At 27.4% G+C, this 17,509-nt stretch overlaps 1 protein-coding gene across 1 annotated transcript in view; it reads left to right on the top strand.

The window, feature by feature from the left end:
- LOC123306146 (laminin subunit alpha-1) overlaps nucleotides 1–17,509 on the top strand; it is a 188,129-nt gene that overhangs the window by 24,723 nt on the left and 145,897 nt on the right. The window contains exons 7-8 of the mRNA XM_044888045.1: nucleotides 593–887; nucleotides 953–1,130. Of these exons, the coding sequence (XP_044743980.1) occupies nucleotides 593–887; nucleotides 953–1,130 (473 nt within the window). The remainder of the gene's footprint in view (nucleotides 1–592; nucleotides 888–952; nucleotides 1,131–17,509) is intronic.

The raw sequence follows: 17,509 nt of genomic DNA, 5'->3' as shown, positions 1-17,509 counted from the left end.
TATTCGATATAAAAATTGTATTGCTCTATACCTAACTTATAAAGTAATAATTTTCTGGTTGACATTTGATACATAATATAAAAACTGAAATCAATGAATTTATGACGTTTTATTTGCGATTAAAATATACTAAAATCGAAAGTCATTATAATTTTTAGATACGTATTGTTGTGTGAGACAAAACTCTGAAGCAATGTTCGATATTTAAAACTGCTAGAAAAACTACTAGGCTCTAGAGTAGAAGTTTTTAATATTTAATTTAAATTTTTAATATTTAATTAATAATCTTCAAAGAAATAATTAATCGGTTGACGGCGCTGTTGACTAAAAACATAATTTTTATGGGTTAAGTAACTAAAACCAAGTACCGACCGACTTTTGAGTTAAATCTAAAAAAAATTTATCTGAGAAAGTAGTCAAGTTATTAGGCTCTTTCCATTGTTCAATTTATTATTACACCTTCTTTTGAAAACCTCTTCTATCTTCCACCAAATAGTACACTGGCCATACACTTATAAATTTGAACCCTTGCATTATTGCTTTTCAAGTTTTCCGAGAATTGCGTGGAACTAACATAATTTAATTTGTTTAGATGCGATGATGGATATTTTGGAAATCCACTGGAAATTGGTTCTAAATGTGAACCATGTGATTGTGGTGGTGGACCATGCGATCACGTAACCGGCCAATGTTTACGTTGTCGAGGTAATACAGAAGGTGTAAAATGTGAAAAATGTAAACCTGGACATTATGGTGATCCTAAAATGGGTACATGTAAACCATGCCAGTGTGATTTAGTTGGATCCGTTAGTGAACAATGTGATATGATAACTGGTGCTTGCGAGTGTTTACCAAGATATACCGGTTTAACTTGCAGCGAATGTGAGGTAAGTTAGTGGAAGCTTTATTTAATGTAATAAAGATTCCAATTTAATTGATTTAATTATTCTAGCCCGGATTTGGAAATGTTACGGCTGGTTGTCAGTCTTGTGAATGTGATGAAATTGGAGCTGTATCTCAAGATTGTGATCCTGTTAGTGGAATATGTGAATGTCGAATGGGAGTGGAAGGATTTCATTGTGATGCTTGCCAACATTTGTATTATGGATTTTCTACCAATGGCTGTGAAAGTAAGTGGATTTATAATTATTTATAAGCATTATTTTCTTTATTTTATAACACCGAAGATGTATGTTTAAATAATTTATTCATGTATATAAAAAGTTACATAATGTTTATGTATTTGAAGGAGATGCTTGCTTGTCGACATAAATGGTCGAACTGAATTATTAAATTTAGAATCTTATTGATGTAATCTTGGTTTCCATATAAACTGTTTTTTAGTGGATAACTTGATTCCATTACATCATTCCCCCCTCCTTAAGATGAATAAGGGAAAGGCAGAATTCGAATCTGAAGAAGAATGGTGCAGCACAATTCATTGAAGCAACGATCAATAAATAAATAATACATGTTGATTGTAAGTTGATGCGTATTATTCACTGGGACATCGATCAGTGAATAATAACACTATAGCTGTGTAGCATCCAAAAATCAAAACATGTTGACATGTTGAGTGCAGATCGCCCCCTTTGACATAACTGCTAGTATCTTCGTCCATAATATTAATCATCATAAAAGTTCATTCCGAATCTAAACATAGTCACTCCCATCACCGGAAATTCCTCGTTTCCAATTTCAGCCAATTTGGTATCGGAACCATTTTATAACACCGAAGATGTATGTTTAAATTATTTATTCATGTATATAAAAAGTTACATAATGTTTATGTATTTGAAGGAGATGCTTGCTTGTCGACATAAATGGTCGAACTGAATTATTAAATTTAGAATCTTATTGATGTAATCTTGGTTTCCATATAAACTGTTTTTTAATGGATAACTTGATTCCATTACAATTTCAATTCTGATTGCATAAATTTTGTAGTTTATGCAATTACACAAACATTGGTGTACTTTATATTGCATATACCCTAAAAGTTATGTTCAAATGTTTTACATGTTTTTGTACGTTATGCAACTTACAACTACTTTTAAGTATAACCTATTGCATAAGCTTTCACAAGACTACATTATATATTTTTAACTGTAGGCAACTTTACATACATTTTAATAGAACACTTGCCTCTGCTTGAAGATAAACAATCCATTCGATGTGTGCCATAGATGTATTAAAAAATATTTACATTATGAAGTTCGTGTTTTTTCTGTTCTACCTAAATTATATGCATGACAAGAAGCAATTATTTAAGATGAGAGGGAATAGCATTAATTTAATAGTGATTAGAACACTAAAATTATTTAGTTTTTGAAAAAAAAAAAGCCGAAAGATATATGTAATTAAATATAATTTAAATTTCAATAACTTATTCATTTTTTAATTATAATATTCGTATAGTTTTTTTCTTTACCTTTCGTTTCTTGTTAAATTATCGAAACTGTTATGTCAATTAAAAAATGAATTAATTTGATGTAATAAGATATTATATTATAAATATTTTTGAACAGTTACAAAATCACAATAGTAAAACAATATTAAATTTTTTTTAGCCGTATTTTTTCAAAACTAGTAAGAGATACTGTTATTATTATAAATTAATTTACTGTAGGATTTTGAAGAAATAACTTCTTATTTTCTTCAAATTTAATTAACTTATTGTAATTTTCGTAATGCACATAAGTACCATGTTGATATACAAGGGACGAGACTATATTTTTATGATTGTATTATCTTAAATGTCAATCCACTGCACTTTAAAAATAGAAATAGATTTAGAAAATTTGGCTCTCATTACTTCCTTTGATTTTCGTAATTCAACTCTAAAAGTATCGGCTATATTTTATTGTATATTATAAGTTTTCAATTTTTTAGAGATCTTTCGTTCATATTAGACGCCTTAATAATAATGCGTTTAATACTTGCATTTTATTAATTTTTGTTCCAACTTGCAACGTTTCAAAACATTCATTTTGAGGAATAAACCTTAAAAATAATATTATGGCTGTATCTATAATAATAGTGGCTTGTATGATACAAAAATAATTCAAAAATTTCTATAAAACAAAATAATTTTTAATAAAATTAAATATCATCTATTATTAGTCCAGTGCGATAATTTTCATTTGATATTTAAGACAAAATTTTTACAGGAATTTATCGCCTTGAAAATTAAAAGCAAAATTTTGAATGAAATCTTAATATTAACATTTTGTGTTTTTGGTCAACATTTTAATTAGTTTATGATGGTTTGTTTCTACTAAATATCATAGAAATAGAGAAAAAATTATAAACTAAAACATACCATGTCTAACAACGTTTTCTGTAAAAGGCTTCACAGAAGAATTCGAAATATATTAATTTAAAACATATATAAAATTTGAGGCCTTTTTCCAAGGCCCTGTATGTTGCAACTACTTATTAAAATTTTGTAGAAATCATTTTTAAATTTTAAGAAAACCTAATGATTTTATGAATGCATTTACGTAGCTTTTCATGATTTCATCCAATACGATTAACGCATTTTTTCTGCAGAAATTTTAATGATGATACCCGCCCGCTTCACTGGGCTTAAAAGTAAAAATCACCGCTTTATAGCCTCTACCTCTTATGATCTCACTTTACCCCCTTCCTTAACACTTGAAGGAAATGTTTTACGCAGCTAAAAGATATACACAGTTTTCAATTTTTAAATTGTAAAATACTCATAATTGATTCAGTATATCAGAAAAGGTGGCCATGATTTGTTTGATATTTACTGTTTTAAATTTTTACAGAAATCTTTAATTTATGGTTCAAAATGATGATCATTTTGCCCCATCTACATTATTTTGAACCATACATTAAAGATTTCTGTAGAAATTTAAAATAGGAAATGTCAGATTAAATTTAATTTTTTTTAATATCTATATCTTTATCATTTATAGCTCATGTGTTATTCTGATGTATGAGCTATATTGCTGTACAGTTTCATTAAAAACCATTCGCTAGTTTTTTTGCGTGAAAGCGTAACAAACCAACAAACAAACAAACATCCTTACTTTCACTTTTGGAATATATATGGATTCTATAAATGAAAAAAAAGAATCTAATTCTTTAATAAGTTGGTATTAATTCTAGTTTCAATAGATGTTCTGATGCTACAAGGGGAAAATATTAAAATAAATAGTTCAAACCATCTTTGTTTCAAACAATATGACGTTTTCTACAAGCTCATTTTTTGCATTACTTTTGGAACTAAACTATAATTATGATTAGACATTACAATAATATAAAATGAATTATTATTATTTTACATAGAATTTTATAGTACAGAAAATTATTATTACCTAATAGACTAAAAAATAACTTAATAACAAAAACAGAACACCCACTGTGTTAAGTAAAGTTTCATAGTTTATTTCTAGTGGATTACAGTGAAATTAGAAAAGATTGATTGTAATGCAATAATACATAGGCATGTTTTAGAAAATATGAAAAACTAAATTATACTGAGATAATTTTAAAATGGAAGTATTATATGGAAGTGATTGTTAAAATTACTAAATATGTAGATTAAATTGTTTGAAGTAAATTTAAAGGAAAAACATTCCCATTCTGTTTTTTAAAATTTTACTACAAAATACTAATACGAATACTCTAAGCTTAAGCTGTTTCAAATTTCGAGTAAGATATAATTAAAAAACCCAGTTGCAAAAATAAGATTAGTTTTAACTTTACGCTACCTAAAATCTTGCAATTTTTCTTAATATTTAGAATTTAATTAGACATCCAACAAAACGTATTTCTGTTCTATACATGCTAGAAAGATGGAATTTTCACCAATCGACTCGAAATAAAGTCAAATTACAAGAAAATTCGAAAAATTTCATTTTTACAACGCAACTCACAAATTCCACACAATCGGAAAAACGATTTTTCGGAAAAATCGGAAAAATGGTCGATTGGTGAATATTCCATCTTTCCAGCATGTATAGAACAGAATATTGTTATTTTTTTATGGCTTTTCACGTGCTATCTTAACAATTACAATAAAGCACTTAAAGTGTAATTAAGCCAAAAATTTTTGCGGGATGTTGTTGAGTAAGTTTTACACTACAAACAAAATTTTTATAAATATTAAAAACCCAATTTTTTTTATTCACTTTGGGGGATATCGTAATAGATATCGATAGGGATAAAATCGTAAAAAGCGAAAAAAAATTTCAAATTTTACGCATTTTTTACTTGAAAACTGGAGAGTTTAGAGAAAAATGTCTGAGTACATTATTTTATCCACTGGCAACCTGCACTTTTACGTTCAAGAGCATTTTTTAAACGGAGTGCAGCAAAAATTTTCCATGAGAAAATTATTCAAGCTCAATGACGGATTTTACCAGGTCTAAAAGGATTAATATTTTTTATTGACCATATAATAAATTAATTCGTTTCGTATAGGCTACATTAAATTATTACGTTCTGTAACCATAAATAATTTAAAATCACTCACTCTCTATGTTAGATATACTTTCGTTAGAGCACTTGATGATGATGAATACAGACTAGTAGAGATGCTTCCATAAAATTCTAAATCTATGTACAAAGTTAATGACTATCATTATTTTAAATAAACATCATGTAAAGGTTCGTCGTAATAATTTTATTTAGTTTTATTACTGTCAAACATGAGACTGAAAGAGTACACATACAAATTTGAGACGTTAATCATTTCATTGTGTTTTATGTCACATACAAAGGTATCAACCTATATTTATATTACCTTTTTTTGTAAGTATAGGTACAGTATGACAACAGGTGAAACATTTTAACTTTTCTTTCCTGACAAGTATTTTAGCATTCGAAAATATCGAATATTTGTTTAGCAAGGAGCCTGTACACATAATTTTAATTTCTAATTTTGATACGTTTATCTGATAAACTAATAAACATTTGCTCACAGACTACAAACTTTTTATAATCAGTTAGGTAGGTACTATAATTTATAGATTATCATGTAATAAAATATACTATTTTAAAAGATTTGCAAATAATTTAAGCATAATAAAATTGAATTTTTTAGAGTTAATTTACCTGTTAAGGATGTATGAGCATGGTAGTGGGGGCACAAATTTAAAAATAGATATTTTCAATTTTGATGATAAATTTATATTATTACTTGACGATATAAGACGAAAAGTAAGAATAAAATTTTTCGATATCTGGCTTAATTTTCAAAATATCGAAAATTGAAAATTTTATTTAATTATTTAGCTTTCGATATTTCGAAAACCAAGACACATACCGAAAATTTTTATTCTTATTTTTCGTCTACATTCATGAAGTTATAACAAAATTCATCATCAAAGTTGAAAATAAGATAAAAATAATTTCAACCCTTAATCTACCCTGCTCTTACATCCCGTATATGGACGGTGACACTTAGTTTTTTTCTTTTCTAATTCATTGCTAATATGTTTACTTTCTATTAAAAAGTTTTTTTTTAATTTGTTTTCATTCATTCCAAATGAAAATTATCAAAAACTTCCAAAATATGTCGTTTTTTGAGATTCCTCCATAAGAGCCAATGTATTTTATATCGATTTTTAATGACTATTTTCTTAAAAATTTGCACGGATACCTAAGCTGAAATTTTAACCACATATTCTTTGAGTAAAAGACTACCTACAAACAAATTTTGAGCCTTTAAATCAAACATTGTTGTCATGCTCATACATCCTTAATGTTGTAAAGCAGACATGGACAAACGTGGCTTAGACCAGGCATGGGCGAGTTATTTTAAGTCGAAGTCACCATTGTTATAACTTTATTGTGTGTCTCTTTATCCTAGCCCGCATTGCTCATAGAGGTGGAAGCGAGACGGGTATACGACTCTTCTACCTATCTCAGTTTCTTTTATAGTAATGAGACAGGTAGAAAAAAAAATTTTGTCTCTCTGCCTTACTCGTATTTTTTGTTGAAATTCTCGGAAAATGAAAAACATTCTAGAAACTACTTTCGAAAATTTTCGACAACTAAATAAATAGGGGCCGAAAGGGCGCCATATCAAACCGGGCCTAGGGCAGCATCAAGCCTAAATCCGCCACTGCAAATGCACACGCATGTGTGGGTATAGACATCAATCTAGAAGTGATTTTAATACATTTCCTTGACTGTGCGATGTAAAGGTATATTGAAAATTTCGATATGAACTTTCGAACCCAGTATAAGGACTACCCTATGGGAAGTTAAAAACTAATTAATTTATTGTCAAACACGCAATGATACCATAATATTTTTGTTTTTAACCAGGCAAATGATCAATTCCTTGAATTTCAATACACTACTTACTGAACATTATATACCTATAAACATATTCAGAACAGAAATTAAATTTAAAATGTTTGCTTTAACTTTAAATAAATGTGATGTTGGACACATGTGAAAATATTCAAATTAATATGATATACACTAAACACTCATAGCACTACTCACTACTCAATTTGATTTTGAAGAAGTTTATTTTTTATTATTTGTATATTGTACTAAAATATACAAATATATGTGGGCAGGTCTAGACAAACAAAACACCTTTGTAAAATAAATAACATTAAATAAAAAAATAAAAAAATAAAAAAATTAAATAGTTAAAGTAGCTATTTTCTTATTTAAATAATACACATAAAAAATTTTCACATACGCTAAGTACTATCACGATACGCGTACAATAGGTCCATGTATTACTTATCTTCTACGGATGTAGATTTACCATACATTTACCAGAAATATGTAATTAAAATATAGTTAAAACACGAAAAAAAGCGCTATAATATGTGAACTAAAAATTACAAAAGAAATTGTTCGCTAAGATAAAATTTAATTGCTTTCCCGGAACCCCTCTACTAACACTTAAACTTTATCGTATGGTATTAAAGTTCAAATTAACTTTTAATTATTATTACGAATCTTCTGAATGGGAGTATAGAAAACTGTTGTTTTTAGACTTGCGCTTAACACATTCAGCGATTTATTTTTATATTATAGATTTAGTTCCTGCAGGAAATAAGTATATAACTTTCAAAAATACTTATTTGGAAACTTCTGGACTTTTTTATCAGAAACGTCTCCAAAAATTCCTTTCACTCAACCAAAACTATTTTGATTGTCCTGAATCTCTATACAAAACTTTGATGTTTCTGGCTTCTGGATTAAATTTACCTAATAAATTCATTAGTGAATATTATTTGCTCAAGTTTGATACGCAAATTCAAGTTCAACTCGTCAATCTTGGAGATGACATTGAACTGAAAGTTATTGTCAAGTACGCGACTAAAATTCATGCAATTTTACATCCAGCGAATAACAATTGCACTTTTCCAATTTTTGATTACAAGGAGATATAATTAAGATAAGGATGAAAATATACATCACGTAAAAAAACATATTTCAAACATAAACCTCATAAATACCCAAATAATGTTAATGGATCTGATGGTTCATTTATTGAAAATCATCTTCTTAATGGAGACATATATTTTTTCGTTTTTCAAACTCTTAAAATAGAAATACCTTTTTCGAGTTCTTCAAATATTCTCATACCTGTATCATAATCTTATCATACATTTTATTTAAATGAGGCGGTAACAATTACTCTCGTTTTTGTTAACGAAAATTGAATGAAGTAGTTCGAGTGGAAATTCAGTCTATTCTTATTAAAATGCCTATTCGTAGCTAAGCATATGTCTGAAAATAGTGTATTATGCATAAAATATTATTCATAGATAACGCGAGGGATATGCTAGCCTGTAATTGCTAGTTAGTTCCTATGCCTCCTTGTCATAGCCATATGTCATAATTATATGATGCAATATCTAGCCAATGACATAAAGATTAGACAAAGACACATAGGAACTAAGTGGCAATCTTCTCTCTAATTCAATATATCGCAAATTTTGAGACATGGCGTTCTCTTTCTATAATATTCTATGGTATTATGTCACAAGCAAATATAATTATATGTGGAATAACATACCTATTTTGCTTATATTATGGTACTACAAACAATTATTATCCATCACATATTTATTATTTCGTGCTTAAGGATGTTTTCAAAATCATATTATGCATATAAATTATGTGTGTGTGTATGTAAATTTTAAAATGAATAAAAAAAATAATAATTTATAGCATAATTTATTAGTTTATAAATAGCTATGATCGATTATTTATAAATCATTCAATATATAAACATATAAAATGACAAATTTTTTAATATTGCTTAGAAACTCTCTTTTAGAAGAGCTTCTTTTTCCAGCGATCTACTGAAAGAAAAGTTGAAGGTTGTTTTTGTGATTAGTATAAGAACTATCACAGGTCCAATTCTTTGCATGAGTTTCTTTGTTATCAGTTACCATTTTCTCGTGAAGTTTATAAATTATTGCCTTTTTTATACAATAGGGAATATTCATAAAATTTGAATTTGGTTCACATATTTTTCTTCCGTAACTTTAATGACTGGACATTTCAACTAAACCATTATTTTAGTAATTAATATCTTTTTAACTACTTAAAATTATTTAATAAAAATACAAATTCAGTGAGGGTATTTAAAAATTTCTAAAACGGAAATTCAAATTTTATATGGATGTGACATCATAGTACGGGCTTGTCTGTGTTCTAAATTCATTTTTTTAAAGTGTAAATTATACATTGAACTGTCACCAATTGACAGATCACGTACTTATACGTCATCAACAGAAAGCGCCAAAAAACAGCGTTTAAATATCTCAAAATTATAATGTATTTTATATATTTTATTACACTTAAATACAGCATTTTTAAGCAGTATTTATATTTTTTACTTTGTTATAACGGTGTAAACAATGAATTAAAAATATAAAAAAATACTTGAATATTCCCTATTGTGTAACATATTCTATTTGAGGTTTATAGTTTTGGTTTTTTGATATTAAGTATATTTTTGAACCTTTGAGTTAATCATAATTTTGTGAAGCTTTTTATATTTTCATTTATTTATAATTGACTTTAAGGTAGTTCCTCCGCGACCGTCCAGTCAAAAAGTTTTGGACTAATACTATCATTCAGTGCATGAACTGTGCTATGACTATTATACATATACCATATATTATTTTCAAAAGACTGTAGTTACTCACTATTATAAATTCTATACGTATACACACACATACTTTGACATATACTTTTACCGTTAGTTTTTATATGCTTTCCACAAAAATTATCGCTAAAACGAGTTATTTATTTAAGTTTTTTATCGAAACTATATGGTAAATAATTTTTATTTTTATTTATATATTTTCTAAATATAGTATTCTACATTATATTAGTTTTTCATAGAGATGGTGGACGTCATTCATTGGTAAATAAATTTAATATTTGTAAATTTGTGTATTTTTATACACTTCTCCCATGTACACGTACAAATTGCGTCACTTTTAATTGCTAATATCTCATGTATGGCATGGTAAATCATCTTCTAATTTTAACAGCAAGTGTATTATGAATTAAATATTTTATATTCTGAGTTTTGAGAAATTCTTGGAATATCACTTTCGTGTAGGTACTACCTTAATTATTTTTATCTTTAAAATTGGAATAAAACGCGATTTTTACGATTTTTTAACTGAAAACGAAATAGTTGTTCAAATTTTTCCCTTTCTACTGGCGAAAATAATATATAGCTTATAAAAATGAATGGATCAATGGAGCTCGATAGAATACTAGTCTCTCTACATCTTTGAAACGATATATTTTACCTATACTATGATCGTTTGGAAAATCCAAAATCAAATGTGCTGTTGATTCATCAACGGATTTTCTACGTTAACGTTTTTTGTGATAGGTAAAATTGCTCTTATATATTCATACGAATAAATATATCATATTTGACGTATTTGTATAAAATCACAACCATTTCATTACCGCATTTATGAAATAACGTTACGGTAAATACCAATTTCGTATTATAAATACCGTTTTTTTTTCAATATTAACAATAATCTTAAAATTATTTATGTATATTGTTTTTTGTATTTTGGTTAATTGTTTCTGTGCTATGGCACATTAAAAAACTATTATAATGGAATAAATTTGAATATTTATTAATTTAAGATATATTTTTTACTATATTATTCATAAATAATTCAAATGAGTGAGGTTTGATTATTTATATTTAAAAAACATATCTAAAAGAATTATACAATCATTTACCGCATTGTCCATCAACAGACAATATATATAAATTACAAAAACTATGGCGACATTGGGTGCGTTTGGCAGAAAAAAGCGCTTGAGAGCGCTTACTAGCGCTGAAAAACAAACTGTACAGTTTTCGGCCAGGACATGTTTGCTAACTTCAGTTTGCTTCCATCTCTTCTTCATCATTCACAACATTATTTAATATATTATTCATTATTGGTAATTTTTTAATATGAATAATTTACAAACATATATTTAAATTAGGTTAGGTTCCCCGGTTAAAGCTAACTTAGCGTCCTAGAGGAATATAGCTATTTACCATTTGACAGCGCTTACCGCTTAACAATCGCCATTTTGCTTACAAGCGCTTCCTAGCGCTTTTTTCTGCTAAACGCACCCATTATATTGAAGTTTAATCCTAAAAATTTGTAAATCTCTATATAATATAAATGCGAAAGTAAGGATGTTTGTTTGTTTGTTTGTTACGCTTTCACGCTAAAACTAGATTATAAAGATTTATTAAAAAATAAATAAAAAAATAAAATTAATCTGACATTTACTATTTTAAATTTTTACAGAAATCTGTAATTTATGGTTCATAATGATGATTATAGATGGAACAGATCTATAATCATCATTTTGAACCATAAATTAAAGTATTCTGTAAAAATTTAAAATAGTAAATGGCTAACCATTCATGGCCAACTTTTCTGATATTCTCAATGAATTATGACTGTTTTACATTTAATAAAATTGAAAACTGTGCACATCAAGAGAGGTGGAGGCTATAAAGCGGTATTTTTTACTTCTAAGCCCAGTGAAACGGGCGGGTATCAGGCTAGTATAATACATAAAGCATAATATTGTATATTTGAAAAGGACACACATTAAATTCCTGAAATTTGCAGCAATATGAAGAAGGTTTGTTTTAAAGAGCTGGCAAGAAAACAATATGTAAAATATTTACCCTAATTAATGAACAAAAAGTGTCAAACTTTTTTATCCAAGAAGAAAACAATAATTATAGGTATTTATTTATACCCATAAAATTTCCATTCATTTAAGGATATTTCATTACGTTAGATATTAATTAACGGAGAATAGTTGTCAATGTGACTTTTAATGTTTTCAACTTAAAAAGTTTTATTTTTTAAGTTTTTTACTCAATATAATAAAACAATAATGTGCTTTTATGACTCAAAATCGGAATATTTAAGTATATTTCTACATAAATTTTCAAATTTCATAATTTGTTTTTTACTATCGAAAGTACCCTATTTATATAAATTTGGTACCATTTCGTAGATCCATTTTAAAGTTTCCTGTCTCGAGGTATGGGCGGTCCATGGACTTGACAAAAAATTCGAGTTATGTCCTATTATTTGGGCGATAACTTATGGTCCAAATTCTTGTTTATTTTCTTAATTTTTTTTAATTTATCTTTTCTCATTCTATGAAGTTATATTACTATATTCTGATCAAAGTTTGCAAATCATCATTGTCTTAAGAACCCTAAACCCTGTTTTTATAATTGTCAACACTCTACAGAACAAATGTCGTAAATTTTGATACATTTAGGTTGTACTATCGGTAATAGACTTTGCATTCAAAATTTAATGAAACTTGGCATAGTTGTCCATTATTATATCCTAATTACCCAGTTAAATTGTTAGGGGCCTTCAGAGAACTGAAAAAAAAGATATTTTAACATTGATCCTTATGGGAAATCACACTCACAGATTGTATTTTATTTCACAAAACTGGATTTTCAGTTCTCTGAAGGCCTCTAAAAATTTAACTATTTAATTATGATATAATAATGGACAACTATGCCAAGTTTCATTAAATTCTGAATGCAAAGTCTATTAACGATAATACTACCTTAAGATCTTTACATAATTTCATCAAAATCTTTTTAAAACTTAAATAGTACATATATTAATACAATTGTTTAAAAAAATTGTCAAATCTACTGAAATTTCTAAATCTTCTACAATCATGGTATAAAAATCGATTAATCATGTCTAGTTTGAATCAAAGGTTGCTCAATTGCGTACTTGGATTTTATTAATTTATAATATTGATTATAATCAATAAAATGTATATTATTAATATTTGTTGTTAACAATCGAAAGAACTATAAATCTGTTATTAAAATCATGTTTAAAATAAATTATTAAATAAATCCTGATTATAGCTGAGTCATTGATTCATCTAAATTTGTATGTATAGTCTGTTGTGAACAGACATCCATATACAAGTATTTATGTACGTAAAATGTGTACAGAAACTTATCAACTTGACATTTAAAATATCATAAGCGCATTATTTGCAAGGACTATAGGATTGTATATTGCAAATTAAAAAACTAAAAAGTAATAAGTAAATATTTAAAAAGAAAATGTGACTGAAAATCGTCGGAATGAATGAATGAATTGATATCGAGACATGAAAACTAAATAGCTCGTTGTCATATTCATCAAATTTCGGCGAAACTTTCTTAAAATGCAAGTAGGTTTTACCACCTCTTTAGATATAAAGCAGAGTTTGTATATAGAAGTAAGAAATAATAATACATTAATAAGTGAATTTTCAAACCAAATAAAAAATTTATTTTGACACTGAATAAAAAAAAAGAGCCTTAATGAAAATTTATATCACAAATAAACCCTAAATACATAAATTTGCAAATATATTTTACTTGTATGTATTCTAAAATTCAATCCAGCATCAATTCAATTTAGAGGACCATCTGCCGTTATTATTCTAACGCGGCTTATTAAACAATCGATTGACCGCATTTCTGGGCTGCCCAGCGTGCGAGGTCGATTTAAGAACAAATCTTCAGCATTGTAATGGATAATTGACCAAACATAATTAAGGTAGTACTATAAAAATATTTTATCATCGATATCACATGGTTTTTTTATGTTGTTTGATTTTATTATAATTAATAATAAAATAATTTTGAAATTTACAATTGATCTTAGGTGGTTTGAAAAATCAAACATTTAAGAGCAAAAAATATTCATGAATAAATGTGGTATGTCCGACATTTAGAATGTATGTAATTACTACAATTTCCATGTTCTTTAAATCTCGTACAGTTTATAGTATTTTGGTGCTAAAAAGCTTTTTCTCTTAGCTTGAAGCTTGCAATTTTTCATCCAATATTAATTTTCTACAATTTTGTTTCTAATAATATATTTAATTTTTATTCGATTTTTCTCAAAACTCTCTTACTCGTAGTAATAACGAAAATTGCCAAAAAGCTTTCTTCTAAGAATTTCATCCTATAAATCACTATGCTCTTCTTATGTGATCTATTTTTAAGACACGCCGTATTGTCCAAACTATGTAGGCTGTTACAAAAGTAAGTTTCATCTTTATTCGCTGCCTGCGAAAGCGCAACAAACCTAACAAGCGCGAGGTGCAAGTCAAGCGAAATCTTGATTTTGGGGAATTTAGGCACCATATATTATTTCTTGGTATATTTATTATAATTTATTGGCTGTGTTTGGAAGCAAGTTTTTAGACAGTATTGTAAAATATACAAAAAATAAATTGAAAAAAGTTGTATCATCCATGTTGAGTAAATATTATAAATGATTAATTAGAATCAGGAACTTGGAAAAAAATAATGCGAATGTTAAGTTGTCAAATGTTACGACGTTTCGTTATATTTCATAACTTCATCAGGTAAACTACATAAAGAAAAAATAATTTCTTTCTTGTTTTAAGTTAAAATATCGTAAGCCAAATCCGTTAGTTTAGATTCAAATATTCGATCTAGGATCTAAGTTATTTAAATATTGATTGATTAATGAGAATAATTTAATTTTAAAGTGCAATCATTAATTTTGTAGAACTCGCTCATACAAACAAAACATGGACTACTCTTGAGAAATGGATCATAGTGTTAGGTTCCTAGAATTCATGCTCTCGATTCATATGCACCTTGCGAACCTTCAAATTGGTCATAATTAAATTTTTTTACTCATTAATGTTAATTGAGAGTAAAATATCATAGTCCATATCGTTAATTAAGGTTTGAATATGGAAGTTCACAAATTAAAACGTATTCAAATCTTAATTGGCGATTCGGTAATCAAAATTTTAAACTGGCTTAAAAATGTTTTATAGGTCAGGTCTATTATAAACTTAAATGTTCTACCATTGGTAGCTCACCATGAATCCAAGATATACGACTTCGATTCCTGGTCTATGCATATTTTTTTCTCTTTAATTAAGAATAACTCCAGAAGTTATCTGTGTATGCCATTGTATCATAAACAAAACAAAAAAGTAAAAAGTAATGATAATAATAATAATCAGTTTAATCTTTCTTCGGGGCATCTTGTATAATTTTGAGACATCAAATTGTTCAAATTATATAAGCATACATTCAGATTATTTTTATTTAAACTACATAATTTATGCATATGAATTAAATTCGTTTAAAACAAGCACTATAAGATAAATAAGAGCAAAAATCATAAACTACAAATAAACAAGTGAAAACAAACAATTGACCGAGTTAATTGTTGAAATACCATGTATAGACAGTGTTGATGACGCTATCGCTTGTTTTTTGACGTCACGTAAATAACAAAAGATGTCCACTTTAAAATAGCCACACACACATAACTGATATTCCAATATTAATACATACTATAACATTTGCACCTAATTAACGCCCTCGTGGGTAAACAGTGATGTTTACAAAAAATTTTTCAAACAAAAGTTGTTTATTTTCTTATAAAAAACATTTTTTACTTTTAAACTTTTGTTCTATCTCTAACGGTTTACAATACCCAATTGACCTAAATTGCTCATTTACGAACTCGACCTCACTTTTTACTCCCTGAGTACGCTATAAAAATTTCAGCTTGATATCTCTTTTCGTTTTTGAGTTATCGTGTTGGCAGACAGACGGACAGACGGACAGACAACCGGAAATGGATTTATTAAGTGATTCTATGAACACCTATATCAAAATTTTGTTCGTATCATCAATATTTTTAAGCGTTACAAACTTGGGACGAAACTTAATATACTATGTATATTTCATATATACATGGTATAAAAATTATCATATATGCAAATTTGATTTAAGAAATAATAAATTTTTAACTTGTATTGTGTGACATTAACAAAGCTGTCTTCTTTGATACTTTTTATTGTTAATTTATTTTTATCGTATTTTTCTATTTATGGTAAGTGGCTTCCTTCTTTATATGGTTTGGTATGCTTATGTAGACGAACATTTGTATGTCAGAAAAAATCATCAGTTCATTAGATAAATTTCAATTGTACGCTTCTGTGTTTACTGAGTGATTTTTTAAAAAGTTTCCTTAAATTCTAAAAAGAGGGAATGAAGAAAAATGAGTCTAGTTTTATTTTGCGAGGGTGCCATCTGGATTTACTAGGGACCAACTTCGGTTTCTTAACCCGTCCACTAATTTCACCATTTTTCTATCACAAGCTTTTTTAATTTACTAAGTAAGACTTATATTGAACTAAAGAAAGTACACGAACAGACCCGAAAATTTTCGAAGTTTATATTATTTGCTTACACCTTTTCTCTCGTGATGAGAGAAATGCTTACAATTTCTGAAGGAATTTTATTTAAAAAAATTATAGATAGGTATTGTAGAATATTGTAGATATGTTGTAAGAATCTGAAAAATTCATAATTCAAAAATAAATAAAATTATAGGAAGATAAAGTTTCAACCATATATAATATTTGAAAATTAAAAGTTGTTTATGTTTTAAATCCAGCGTGAGCAAAATGTTCATAACGCGAGTACTGACGGATTAAATGGAACTAAATAAAACACAAAAAAGCAATTTTTGTGAAATTTTTCTTATATTTCAATTTGTGACTCGTGATTTCTGATATTTTCAGATTAAAAAGTTTCCACCGGGGCAATTATAAAAAAAATAATTTTTTGTACAGTTTATTATTTTTATCAAAAAACAAGTAATTTTTGTTCACAAAATTTTTTCCCCATACTGTTCCTACAGTTTTTAGCCTTAAAAATATAAATCAAGTAGATACCAATATTATCTAAACAAAAAATCTGAACAAAAATTTTCAAACAAAAGGTGATTTTTTCAAACCAAAGAATCAGAATCTGCTACAAAATATAGGTATTTCCATTTAAAAAAATAGTTGATCATCGTTTAACCCGGAAGACGCCCTCAGAAACTAAAACGTAACATATTTTTTTAATTCTCTTCGAAAATTAAAAGACCCGTTTCTACCATTCAGAGTTTTG

Source organism: Chrysoperla carnea, chromosome 1 (assembly GCF_905475395.1).
Source record: "Chrysoperla carnea chromosome 1, inChrCarn1.1, whole genome shotgun sequence".
Taxonomy (NCBI): Eukaryota; Metazoa; Arthropoda; class Insecta; order Neuroptera; family Chrysopidae; genus Chrysoperla; species Chrysoperla carnea.
The sequence above is the reverse complement of the archived record's forward strand: the minus strand, read 5'-3'. Positions and strand labels throughout refer to the sequence as shown.